The sequence below is a fragment of the Mustela erminea genome, chromosome 10, assembly GCF_009829155.1.
Source record: "Mustela erminea isolate mMusErm1 chromosome 10, mMusErm1.Pri, whole genome shotgun sequence".
In the NCBI taxonomy this organism is placed as follows: domain Eukaryota; kingdom Metazoa; phylum Chordata; class Mammalia; order Carnivora; family Mustelidae; genus Mustela; species Mustela erminea.
Genome location: NC_045623.1, coordinates 14,620,260 through 14,634,746, shown reverse-complemented (window position 1 = coordinate 14,634,746; position 14,487 = coordinate 14,620,260). Strand labels below are relative to the sequence as shown.

General features: G+C 34.7%; 1 protein-coding gene across 3 annotated transcripts in view; it reads left to right on the top strand.

The window, feature by feature from the left end:
- Positions 1-14,487, top strand: part of CEPT1 (choline/ethanolamine phosphotransferase 1) — a 37,031-nt gene that overhangs the window by 7,149 nt on the left and 15,395 nt on the right. For 2 of the 3 annotated variants that reach the window (XM_032361110.1, XM_032361111.1), the window contains exons 3-4: positions 5,113-5,260; positions 7,346-7,487. In XM_032361110.1, coding sequence (XP_032217001.1) covers positions 5,113-5,260; positions 7,346-7,487 — 290 coding nt within the window. Of the gene's footprint in view, positions 1-5,112; positions 5,261-7,345; positions 7,488-13,359; positions 13,445-14,487 lie in introns of all 3 variants that reach the window. The other variant, XM_032361112.1, reaches the window with a different exon arrangement.

The window sequence follows — 14,487 nt, the reverse complement described above, 5'->3', positions numbered from 1 at the left end:
TTATGCAACAGCTGCTGTTAAGAAGGGGAGTAGTTATTGCTGACAAAGACTTTCTCCCTGGGCCGCCTTAAGTAAAAGTCTACTGCTGGTCCCTCTTTTCCTTCTGTACCTGTTACTTAAAACCAAAACTGAAACTAGAACTGTTCATCAGAATAAGTAAATTAGTGTTTATCTCTTTGGTTTCAAAATTTCCTTGATAAGAAGGGAGCTAAACAGTAAGGTAAATGGAAGAGAATCAGAAACATTTATTGTGCCTTTATTAATCCAAGTGATCAGTCCCAGGTAACCAAGAAGATAGAAGGTGATCCTCAACTAAAGGGGTCAGAGGTGACTCTGAATCATAAGAAATCGTAATGGTCACAATAGTCCTTATCTTGTTTTAAGCTGTAAGTAATCATTTAAGTAGTCTTTTCAGATGATTCGTTCTTTGTGATAAAATTATCGCCCTCCAACTCTCTATTCCTTTTGGTTATCATCAATTAATTTGTTTCCTCATAGCGCTCTTAAAGTAAATAGCTATTGAACATCACAGTTACCTATAAAACACGTTTACTTTTTTGTTGTTTTCTTCCAGATGTTCATTTCTTCCTCACCCTTAAATACTTTTATTTTAATTCCTCTTTTACTATACAAATCCTGTCCATACAGATTGTATGAATATATTTCTAATTTTTATCATTTTCTTAACTATCTTCCTTTATATCAATCAGGAAACTTAAATGCCAGTGTGATTGTTTAAATGTGTCCTGGGATTCTTTATCATAACATGTCCTTTGGACTATTGTATCTGTGGCTTACTTGAGGACCTGATAGTCACTTCAGACGAACTTGGTCCAGATCACACACATCCTTAGAGATACAGCAGAACAACAGGAAGGTGTGTTGATTCCAAAGGAAGTTTTTCCCACAATCCTAAGCTATTTCCATGATGGGGATCAGGGACTGAGAGCAAGTTCAAAGGTAGCTCAGCCACTACTAGTTATTTATTGAATACCCCAGAGTGTACCAGGTACCATGTTCCCTATAATACTTTTCTTTAGCCTCTGTACTTAAGTGATTTGGAATTTTTACAGTAATCCTCGAATTAGTTTAAATCTTTGAAGAAAATTCCAGAATGGAAACTATTCTAATCACAGAGAACTTTTTAGAATTGCTGCTAGGAGGAATCAAGGTAGAACATGACTGAGCCACTGTTTCGTGCTCTGCTAGGGAAGGTAGTGTCCCACAAAGGCCATGCCTGGATGCTTTATAGCTGCACAGTAGAAATCCTAGTTAGGCTTTAGATCACAGTGCATTAAAATAGGTCATAGCTGTCTTCCATGGTATGTTCTTATTATCTCTGTGATCTTCAGTAAATTATGTTAATTTTTTTAATGATTTTATTTATTTATTTGACAGACAAAGATCACAGGTAGGCAGAGAGAGAGGAGGAAGCAGGCTCCCTGCGGAGCACAGAGCCTGATGTAGGGCTCAATCCCAGGACCCTGGGATCAGGGCCTGAGCGAAAGGCAGAGGCTTTAACCCACCGAGCCACCCTGGTGCCCTATTATGTGAATTTTCTAAGACACAGTTTATTTATCCTTTGAAATTTTGTTTTGTAGTATTAAGAGAAATAAAATTATCCATTTAGAGTACCTACCATACAAAGTTCAATAAATGGTTAATATTTCATTGGTCAAGAACATTAAGTATGTAACCTGTTCTTCCCTACAACCTTCCTCTTATTCCTGATTTCCTCTAAAAATACATATATATGGAATCACAAATTATATAAGTCCTTATTGATTTCTTATTTTTTTTTTTTTAATTACTGTTTTGGAGTCAAAAGAGTTCCTTAAGTCAAAAGAGTTCCATTACTCAGGGACATTCTCATTCATTTTAGGTCTAATTCCTTTGGGCCTTGTCCCAGTGGGTGAATATTAAATTTCATGTCTCCAGGTATTGTGAGGTTTCCATATATTTTTCATGTTACTGATATTTTCTTAATAGTTTCAGATACCAGTCTTTCTCCTAGAAAAGAATGTCATCGTAATGGTTTCAGTGGAGTTTGCCATTCTTCTTAGAAAATAACTTTACAGTAGATAAGAAAGGAAAATCAGCCCTTATTTTTCATATTTCTAAGATAGAAATGTAGACTTAGCCCTTTTTTTATGGATACCAAAATATCCTCGTGATCTAATTCTGAGACTAAGTATTTAAATCTCATCAGCTAGTAGCTTTGGTCTTAGTTTCATAAGTTAATTTAGAATTTATATTGCAGCTTGTTAATTTTACATATGTTTGACATATCTTTGCCACATAAGATAGATGAAAGAAATTAGTGTTAGCTATCTTATAAACAGGAAAACCAGAATTGAGCTATGTGCTGTTACTAATAGCTGTTACTAATAGGAGCTCTTATCAAGTTTAAATAAAACTTTTTGGAATATGATGAGACGGAGTTTTTTGTATTAATATTCATTTGTTACTGTTTTATATTGCTATATTTAATGTTTTTGATCTAACTTGCTAAGAAATTTCTTAGATTTTTTTCCTTTTAATATACAAGATTGGAAAGAAAATTAAAGTGGCACATTGTGCATAATCTTATTGCCCAGTTAACTCCTACTGACATTGAAAAAGAAAGGGGAAACATTACATATTGGAAAAATTCAAACAGAATGGTATAAAAGAAAGTAAAATCTTTTTTACCTGACTTTTCTTTACACTCTTACCTCTAATTCCTCTTTTTTGTACATAATGTAAACAAGTTTTTGATATGTCCTCCCAGGAAAAAGAAAAGAAACATTCTTGCTCAGTATATGTACACAATTGTATGTATGTAAACCCCACAGTTCTGTTTCAAAAGCTCCCTAAAACCATGTTTCTTAGATTTTTTTCACCTGAGTTGACTCATATGAGAACATCTCTGCAAGATTTTGCAAGTCAGTTTATTGCCTGATTGTGATAAGATTATTTTCCTATGCTAATTGTTCTCTTCCTGCCTATCAGGGTGTGATGGTTTTCTGAATGATAAATGTGTCCTTTATTGATGCAGTGTATCTCTCAGGCTCTTAAACCAGCTGAAACCACTGCTTATTCCTGAGTGAGAAAGCCGCTTCCTCCTCCTTCTTCTTTTTCTTTTAAGATTTTGCTTATTTATTTGAAAGAGAGACAGGGAGTGCCCATGCACAAGTAGGCAGAGAGCAGTATGCAGAGGGAGAGGGAGAAGTAGACTCCCACTGAGCAGAGGAGCCCAATGCGGGACTGAATCCCAGAACCGTGGGATCATGACCTAAGTCAAAGGCAGACACTTAACCAACTGAGCCACCCAGGCTCTGCAAGAAAGCTTGCTTCCTAAAACAAATCTGAGTTGTAAACAATGGGAACAATGAAGAAATATATAAATATTAGTTTTAGTATTCTGCAGATTCACGGGAGGAAAGAACGATCGGAAGACACAAGACTTTGCTTTCTCATATATATGTAATTACTTTTTTACCATTTCCTAGGATTGTGTGTATACTGATGGTTGAAGTTGTCTCTGTTTCAGACTAACACTTTGCCCCCATTAAAATCCAGAGTTTAGACCCCAAAAAGTCCCTAGCTTTCTAGTCCTATTAAGCAGTACTGTCCAATAGAAATTTTGGTGATGCTGGTTATGTTCTGTCTGTGTCTTTGTGGTCTGGTGTGGTACGCAGAGCCACATCTGGCTGTTGAGCACTTGAAATGTGCCTAGTGTAGCTGAGTAATGGAGTCTGTAGTTTTATTTAATTTTAGTGAATCTACACTAAAATAACTAATCCAAATATATCTAATAATCTAAACTGAAAATAAAGTAATAAAAAATATATCTAATAATCTAAACTAATATGACTAATGGCTACTGTGTAGGACAGAGCAGCTCTAGAGAGTTACTAGATTCCTTTAGGAGCAAGAAGTAGTAGCCTCAAAGTCTAGAAGGTGGGGTTCTTAGTCAGTTGAGATTTATCAGTACAGTGAGCTTGCACATAAAGTATGATTACACAATCACAGTGATTGCTTTCAGGGTTTGTAACTCTGGTTTATGCTATGGTCCTTTTGACAGCTTCAGTGTTCTAAAACATGCGACTTTAAGAAAATGTTTAAGAGAAGATCCTTACCTTTAATACTGAGAACTAAATAGGATTTTGAGAGAAACTTCTTTGCAATGCAGAATATAAATATTATTTGCAGCTCTGAGTAGTTTTAATATGCTGCTGTGACATTTAACACTCAGCTTAACTTGATAACCAATACTGAGAAAATACTTTGTGATTATAGAAATTTTTTCCTGGCTTGGGCATCGGAAAATAGTGAAAAGTGATATAAAACACTCTTATACATTCTTAAAAAGATGTCAAATAGAAGTTCTCCTTTTTTAACACATTTAAATCCAGTATTAGTGGTTCAATTTCTGTCTGGGAAAAGAGAAATTGGTTCCTTGAAAATGTTGTCCAAAAATGTTTGAAAAATAATGTTCTAAACATTCTGTGTACTGGATCATCATTTTCCTAGTGTTATTCTAGGAAGAGGTTGAAGAGGTGTGTTGAAAAATAGATTACATGCTCAAATAAATTTGGAAAATGGCAGCATATTGTGTCCCCCTTCTTGAGTATTCACAGTATGTATTAACAAAATTAAGGGCTGGAAGAAGTCCTGCAGTAGAGATCTGTTTAACATTGTTTGATCCAGTGTTTCCCATGTGAGCTTAGCATGGAATTCATATTCTTCACATAAGACCTGTAAACATCTTGAAATATACGGTTTAGAAACAACTACACTAGATGATTTTTTTAGTTGACTCTTAGAGTCTAAATGTTAGGAAGAATGTTATGGAGGTCACCTAGTGTGATCTCTTATATAACCTACATGGTAGTAGTTATCCAGCATCTGCTTGAGCACCCCTACAAAGCAAAGAATTTGATTCTCTTATAGTTCTGATTGTCCCAAAAAGTTTTCCATTACATAGCCCTGGGATTCTTTCCTATAGCTTCCAACCAGCAGTTCTTCTCTGGAGAGTAAAGATAAAATACCTGTGAGTAAAAATATATCAGCGAAACATAGTAACGAATGTCTTTATAACTCTTGTGTTTCTAACTTTTTGTTTCATAGGCTCCTCTGTGGGCATATATTGCTTGTGCATGTGGCCTTTTCATTTACCAGTCTTTGGACGCTATAGATGGGAAACAGGCAAGAAGAACCAATAGCAGTTCTCCTTTGGGAGAACTTTTTGATCATGGTTGTGATTCACTATCAACAGGTATTGTTGATTTTTTTAAATGTTAATGATTAATAGTGATAAAATTAATGTGAAAAAAATTGGAATGAATAAGAGGTTTATGATGTTTTGATAGTTATCAGAATAAGTGATTTATATCTACTTTTAATGTTTTCAAAAGACTATAAATACAGTTAATATTTGTTCATTATTGGCTATAAGGGGAAATTTAGAAATTATGTTAATTTCTACTGAAGTCATTTTTATTTTATTTATTTTTTTTAAAAGATTTTATTTATTTATTTGACAGAGAGAGAGAGAAAGACCACAAGTAGGCAGAGAGGCAGGCAGAGAGAGAGTGGGGGAAGCAGGCTCCCTGCCAAGCAGAGAGCCCAATGCGGGACTCAGTCCCAGGACCCTGAGATCGTGACCTGAGCTGAAGGCAGAGGGTTAACCCACTGAGCCACCCAGGCACCTCCTGAAGTCATTTTTAAACCTAAGTAGTATTCTTTTGGTACCTCTTGTTTTTAAAATCTTAGGGCATAATTGTCATCATCAAAAGTCTCATAGGGGAACCCTCCTACACTGTTGGTGAGAATGCAAGCTGGTGCAGCCACTCTGGAAAACAGCATGGAGGTTCCTCAAAATGTTGAAAATAGAACTGCCCTATGACCCAGCAATTGCACTATTGGGTATTTACCCTAAAGATACAAACGTAGTGATCCAAAGGGGCACGTGCACCCGAATGTTTATAGCAGCAATGTCCACAATAGCCAAACTATGGAAAGAACCTAGATGTCCATCAACAGATGAATGGATCAAGAAGATGTGGTATATATACACAATGGAATACTATGCAGCCATCAAAAGAAATGAAATCTTGCCATTTGCGACAACATGGATGGATCTAGAGCGTATCATGCTTAGTGAAATAAGTCAAGCAGAGAAAGACAACTATCATATGATCTCTCTGATATGAGGAAGTGGTGATGCAACATGGGGGCTTAACTGGGTAGGAGAAGAATAAATGAAACAAGATGGGATTGGGAGGGAGACAAACCATAAGTGACTCTTAATCTCACAAAACAAACTGAGGGTCGCTGGGGGGAGGGGATTTGGGAGAAGGGGGTGGGATTATGGACATTGGGGAGGGTATGTGCTTTGGTGAGTGCTGTGAAGTGTGTAAACCTGGTGATTCACAGACCTGTACCCCTGGGGATAAAAATATATGTTTATAAAAAATAAAAAATTAAAAAAAAAAGTCTCATAAATTATAGATGAGTACAATAGTGGGAGACTAGGAAATTCATGGTATTTATATTTAAATGGATATTCTGTGGACGTTTAAGATTATGTTGCAGACTTGGAATAGCTATGAATCTAAGAAAAGTCAGTCCTGGGGCACCCGAGTGGCTCAGTGGGTTAAAGTCTCTGCCTTCGGCTCAGGTCATGATTTCAGGGTCCTGGGATCGAGCCCCACATTGGGCTCTCTGCTTAGTGGAGAGCCTGCTTCTACTTCTCTCTGCCTACCTCTCTGTCTACTTGTGATCTTTCTCTCTGTCAAATAAACAAATAAAATCTTTTTTAAAAAAGTCCTTTTGTGAATTATGTAGGCCTTAAGGTTTTTTTGTTTTTTTGTTTTCAACAGTTATGTAGTATTTACTCTGTTTCAGGCACTATTTGAAATCCCTTATAATACTGATACATTTTATCTAGTTATTATCATCATGTTACAAATGAGGAAACTAAGGCACAGGGGGTGGTTTTCTTTTTCTTTTTCTTTTTCTTTTTTTTTGTTTTTTTTTAACCTTGGTCTGTAAATTTTTACTGTTCATTAGTATCACTATTACTGAGTTGGGAGAATACTTCAGAAATGCTCAAGTATTTTAGTTACTTTTGGTTACCTTTTTTTAAGTTACCTTTGGTTCCAGTATGTGGTGTAGTGAAAGAAGAAATTGAAATTATGGGGTAAAAGATTACATCCTGCTTTTCTGGTACCTTGAATAACTGAGAGAAAATTGTACATTCATAGCATGTCTTCGTTTTGCCTCATCTAACAACATTCCCGGCTCAGTTAATGTTGATTTTTCAGATTATTCAGTTTTTATTGTGATCTTTCTCTTGCAGTTTTCGTGGTTCTTGGAACTTGTATTGCAGTGCAGCTGGGGACAAATCCTGACTGGATGTTTTTTTGTTGTTTTGCTGGGACATTCATGTTCTATTGTGCACACTGGCAGACATATGTTTCTGGAACATTGCGATTTGGAATGTAAGTAACAATTAATGGTAATTTTTTGTTTGTCTCCTCTTTCAGATATGGTGAATGTTGCTTTTAGGTATTTCAATATTAGGAATGATCAAAGCACAATTTTAGCTTAACAAATCAAAGAAATTTAAAATTCATTATTATAGCTGCCTAATGGTCTGTTGTTCTATCATACTGCCTAAAAGGAACTATTAGAACCTCCCAACCAATTGTTCTTTTCAATAACATGAAAAGCAGGAGTCCCTCCTCACTAATACCCACTTATTTTTCCCTCAGATAAATTCACTGTATTTTTCCTATTATTCACCGTAACTCTGTGTTTTATTTTGACACATGAAAATGTGTTTTCAGGAAAAATAAGATAGTTTATGAGAGCACAGAGCAACTTTCATCTCTAAATATCATAGTTTAATTAAATTTTATTCTTTCTATATTCTTTATGACTATAAAAATATAAGTTCTTGATAATTCAGCTGACATGACATACCATGTAGATTACTACCACCAACAAGATGCCCAAGAATTTAAAAAATGATATAGCAAACTGCTTTCAAACTCCAAAATGAATGGTTCCTACCTGGTGATCAGTACTTTTCTATAAATATTAATGAGTAAACTAGTCTTGGAATGAGGTGAAGGATGGAATTCATCAACTGGTGTTTAATTAAGTATCACAGATCCTGTTTACACTGCTCAAGTTAGTCTTATTTTTTTCTTGGTGTAGGATTAAAAGACAAAGAACTTGAGAAAAGACTAAATACTTCATGAAATATCCAAATAAAAATCTCTGATTGCAGATGATGGAACATCTTAACCTAGTCTCTTTAAGATGAATCATTAATGGATATTTCAATTTTAGATCCCACATAAACTTAGTTTTCTAGGTTTTGTAAGAGCTGGGATGCACAGAAATTCGGCTGTTCTTACAAGTTTAGTTCAAATGATTTTTGTTAAACTTATTTAAATAGAACTTAAGATATTCTTAACTTATAGCAGTAATAATACTTATTAATATTTTGAATATTAATTAAAAGGTATGTCCTGGAGGCTTAGAAAACATTTTTAAGGCCCATCTTAAGGTAATACCCTTTGTGCAATAGCAGATATGTGTGTCCAGTTGAAAATTATATGCCTCTGTGTTCTTTAGCAGTATATAAAATGATCAGTGCTCAGAAAATACTATGGATTTCTGATAGGAAAAAAAGCAGTAATTGAAAATATTATGTACAGATGTTTTTTTCTCAATGTTGTTTTTATAGCCTTTATCTCAGTAATGTTTTCATAGCATTTCTCTGCATTGGTGAAACTACAAAATATTAGAGTTCTAAGAACATGTGGTTCACCCTTTAGTTTTTAGTGATGTTACTGTTTTCAAAAATAGCAGAATTTATAGTACCTAGATTTTATATAGTTTGTTTCATTGGTTATTATCTCATAGTTAACTTTCAAGCCCTTATTTTGAAAGCTTATTGATCACCAGCTTAGAAATTCTGATTAATTATCAGAAATATAACGATCTTTCCCTTTCAAGTAAAGCAGCGCCAACCTTGTGGTACGGGAACTGAAGGAAGGAGGACGAAGGAACCATGGAAGTAGGGGGAGAATAGTGTTTTTTAGGAGCAATTTGATATCACGCCTATTTGCTAGTCCTGGAAGGTCCCTTGTGGTGTATTCTTTTAATTAAATATGTATTTGGAGAACTATGAGTAGTTCTGTCTTAACAGCAGTTAAATCATAAGATGCTTGTAGGGCAGTGGCAGGAGACAAAGCTGGAGAAGATCCAAAGAATCAAGGACTTCTGTGTCCTGCCGAGAAATATGGGCTTTTGTTCTGAATCTGTGGGGAACCTTAGTAGAACCTAACCCAGGGAAATGACAAAACAACAGTTTGGAAAGAGCAGGCTGGCAGTAATCGGAGGATGAATTAGAGTGAGCTGTGACAGAGGTAAGGAGACCCTTAGGAGTCATCAGCATCATTATTGTGAGGAATGCTGATGCCTGAGCTAGTGCGATGACAGCACAATCAGAGAGAAAGTCACAGGTTGGAGAGAGGCTTAAGAGGTAGAAACTGTAGGACCTCATCTCTATCTGCATATGGGGAATGAATGAGGGAGCAGAGACTGAAGTAACTCCAGTTCCCCTCCAGGGGTGGTTGGATGGAAGGCGGAGAAAGGCCCTATCGGCAGAAGAACCAATTTGAAAGGGAGAGTTCCACCTAGAATGTGTATCTGAGGGATTTTAGACATCCAAATAGAATGAAAATAGCTTAGAAAACTTAGAAAGCAAGCCTAGAAAGAAGCCTATGAAAATTATTGAACAGTCAGAGGAGGAGGCATACCAGAATAAAAAGCCAGAGATTTCAAAAGAGAACAATGCAAAATGTTGCCAAGACTCAGAACGAGGACAGAAAATTGTACACTGAATTTGGCAGTGTGAGGCCATCCAGAGGCGTTTCTCTGTAGCAGATAGGGTAAAAGCCAGATTGTAGGGGATGACAAATTAAGAGAATAAATAAGCACACATTAATACGGGTGACTTACAAAATGTATGGCTGTGATGATGGGAAGGAGCAAGGCATCTGTTAGAAGATAAAACTTAGGCTCAAAGGAAGGAGGGTTTTGTATTTATGCAGAAGAAATTGACTAGAGAAGAGATTGAAGATATTTGGGGAAAAAAGAGAGATGGATACATGGAGCTAGATTGTTGTATCTAGCTAGATTGCTAGATACATGGATGCAGGACCAGAGTTTAGGGTAACAGGCAGAGGGGCTCGATGGAGGACACTCTCCCCCTGAGACTCTCATGCTTCCTTGTGATGAAAATATATATAGAAATATTGGGGACAGTTTGAATTTAATATCTCAATTAAATTACATATTATTATTATAAGGAATTGATTTTCATTTGGAAAATTTGAATACAATTTTCTGAAATCCTATATTCATATTTAAGCTGCACTATTTCTTTTTTAAAGTAAAAGCAGTTCTCAACAGTCATAGTAATGTGCTGTGAGTGCTTATTTAAGGAGATAGTTATCAAAATAGCAGTGTAATAGCATATGGAATAATAGCAATATTCCTGAAGAATTTTTTTTAAATGCCACTTTAGATTTCATGTTCTTTTCAAGAACAAAGAGACTAGGCAGATGTATAATAGGCTAAATATTGAAGTGAAGTTTATATGTGTGGAGGAGAAAGTCCAAACTTTATTTTGTTTAATTAGAAAATAATAAGGTAAACTCTGAAATGGAATTAGACTAAAAAAGTTTTTTTAATTCCTTGCTTTTTCTTACTTCTTTTTTGGAGGAAAGTGAAAGCAGCTTTAGGTACCTTAGGAGCTTTATTTTAAAGTATTTTTATTTTAATTGTTTTATTTTGATGCTTACACACAAGTGAAAAAGATCACAAGATTTTCTTTTTTATATATAACCAATATAGGTTGTTGTGTGTTTAATAACCACATACTGTATTTGCCAAATAAGAGATTTTTGTTTTGCTTAGTCTTTTAATATCACAATTTTTAGTTACTATTAAGTTTGCTTATAATATCTTGACTAGAAATAGGCTCCATAGTTTAATTCCTCTATAATAAGTAATTTCCTTTCAAAGTCAGATATTATGAGAAAGCCAATGTGATTTGGATACATTATCCCTGAAATTATGAGCTAAATCTTTCAACACTTTGCTCTGATCACAGCTGGAAACTGCGAGAATATTATTACCTTTCACATCTAGACAGACCCCTGTCCTCACAGTCCTGGACTGAGCTAGTACAGATCTGACTTAGATGAGAATTGCTCATTGGGACCTTTCTAGGTCCAGCTGGGCTCGTTAGGATATTTACTAGCCGGAATTTGAAAGACTGGGGAGGAACTAGAACTTCACAGAAGGAACAAGTGGGTGGAAAAAAAATAAGAATTATGAGTTGAAGCTCATTTGTAAATATTTGTAAAATATTTCTTAAAATGTTTATGGATTATATTAAATGGAAGAGAACATGTTTCCTCTCTTAAGGCTTAAACCCTGTGTATCTAGATATTTTAAAATCCATAATTTCTACATATATATATGGAATCATTTTTATAAATTAAATTTTTAGAAACTCTAAATAATCTCCGATAAAACTATTTATGCAAAGTACTGGACTTAAAAAAATCCTCCACCCTGAAAAGTAGAATTCTTACTTAAATTATCATTGTGTGGGGAGCTTGGGGGAATGGGGAGGATACTCTTTTCACAAGACAAAAAAATTATAATGAATTGAACTAGATCAGTATATCTTGCCTCAAATGTTATCTCCAAATTATAATACTGTATATAAGCTTGGGCAAGGCCTATAACTTTAATTTCCTAATTTGTAAATCAGAGTTTTGTGTTTGATGGTATCTAAGGTTCCTTCTGTGAGTCTATTAATTTCACAGATGTTGTTTCCAGTGTAGTTACTACTTACAACAGGCAGAGTATTTATTACATTTTTCAGTTCATGCTTCTAATGTTTCACATTTAAATTAGCTAATAACTCTGCTACCACATTTATTTCTATGTAAGTTGATAACTTCTGAATTTTTCTTTTCTAGTTGAATAAGAAAAGTCAATAGGCTATGCTCTATTGGTAATCTGACAAATCCAGTTCATTTCTTTCCCAAGAAACCTCTAAAGAATAAATACTTGCAGATATCCTATTAATTAAAAACTGTTCATGTTATAATCCAAACTGTCTGTTATTGTATGATCCACTCTTTATGGATTAAGAATTAGGAAACTTCCTATTGAATGCCTGTATAGGGTATTTTTATCCTTAAAAGTTAAAGACTTATCACATAAACTGAAAAATATCAGAGATTTTCCTTGCAGATTTTAGTTTCCCTGTGTATTTTTTTGTTGCTGTTGGTAATGAGTCAGTCATTAGGACTGTGCTCATTTTAATTTTATTAAGTTGTTAAAGAACATATCTTAAAACACCTACTTACATTAACCTAAAGCCTAGATTGCAGTTTGGACTCTTGGATCATCAGGTAAAATCATAGACCAGTTTCTGTCTTTTTTAGCATTCCTCAGCTCTTAATTTTGATGATATGATTTTGATTTGAAGCCTGTTCCGTACCGCTAGTCTTTTTCTGTCACCATCTATGTTCCAAAACTTCATTCGTGATTGAATTGGATGTTTTACTTATTTTTACCACTAATAAACTAATCCAGTATAGTAGAGAGTTATAATGCTGGTTGGAATTAAGGGAAGAGAAAGAGTGAAAAGGATAAAATTCTGGACTAGAGATTATTAGGAAACAGGACAAGGACTTGACCAGTTTGATTGGGTTCTAATTGTATCTGAAGTAGTCACAGTTTCTCCTTACCTTTTCCATATACATGGGCTAATTCTACTGAGATTAGCACAGGTAGGAGTATGATGATATGTGGGGCAGTGGAGGGGATAGATTAGTGTTTCTTCAAACACATAGATGACTGTGCACTGGAGCTTCTGGAAAACATTCCTTTCCAGAGAAGTCTGGGTAGGTTCTGCCACGGACGGGACCTACGTTAAAGATAATGTGATTATTTGGCAAGTAGTATTCACTACTTAGGTAATTAAGAGTTGACTCTGTTTTTAGTTCTGGTGTTACCAGCTCCCTTTTAACAAGTCATTTATTCAGTTTGTTACAGTTAGAATTTTTAAACTTTTCTACTATTTTGGTGTGGGTAAGAAATATACATGTTTGCATAAGGATAGTAATAGTACTGTATAAATTGTATCATTGAATCTTTACATGTTGTTATATGGGTAATGCTACCTTCTAAATCTGTTTTTGCTACCTGTAAGGCTCTTTGGCAAAAGCTCTGAGTAAAGTTGTTTTGAAATGTTTGTTTCCTTATGCATAGATTCGATGTTACAGAGTCCCAGATCATAATTATAATATGCCAGCTTCTCACAGGAACCCTGGGACCTTGGTTCTGGAACTTCACGGTAACTGCTAGAATATTCATGCTGTCCAATGAACAGTGGCGTGAACTCAATAAAGACAGCACCTTTGTCATGCACAGAGTAATTGAAATGTAAAAAATAAAAAGCCTTCTGGTGGTATTTCACAGACAAACAGGTTAATAGAAAATAATTTTAATATATATAGGGCAATAAAAATCCACCCTATTAAAATTTTTTGAAAATAATATTTCTGGTGATTTGATGCTAAAAAAATTCTCTCTCACCTACTATACCTAATACAATTTTTGCTCTATGTAGTATTTTTTTTAAAAACAGATACCTTTCCACCATTAAATAGATTTTTTTTTGATATTTATATTTTGAAAACAGAATAAAGTAAGCAGAGTTTCCCTTTAGATTAGTAAGTTGAGGGGACTCTTAACAGTAGTAGGAGAGATTCTGTGTATTCTCTTAAATCTTTTAGAATATGTTCTTTAAGCAATCTAGTACCATTTCTGCTTCTGTTTTCAATGATCTTCATTTTTTAGAAAATTAATGCTTGAAGCTATTCTCATTTCTATTTGTATCGTTTATTGTTTTCTTCTCTTAGTTGTGCTTTTAAAACTAGTGTCCTTCGCTTTTCATGTTACTTTAGCCATCTTTTGAATACCCTTCTTTTTCAGGTTTGGTTTGTTTTTAATAAACACATATTTCCTTAGTTAATGCTGAGTGAATAACCTCTCCTTTTCCTCTCATATTAGAATTATAATTTGACCTTAAGAATTCTAAAAGTTCAGAAAGATTTATTAGAAAATGGTTTTCCAGTAGAATAGCCAAGAATTCTTCACACTTCAGTATGAAAGGTTTATTCACAAGAAAAAGAGAGCTTAAATTCCATTTATTTTGCATTCACGGAACATTGGGGAACTGTTCATGTGGACACCTACAGATCGTTCTAGCAATACAAGGCTGCCTTAGGTTTCCTATATTGAATCCCATGCCTAAAAATGTTTCAGTAATGTGGTAGAAATAGTTAAAGTCTAGTAGCAGAGTTCTTTTCTGAAAAGTATCTTGTAGCATTGTAA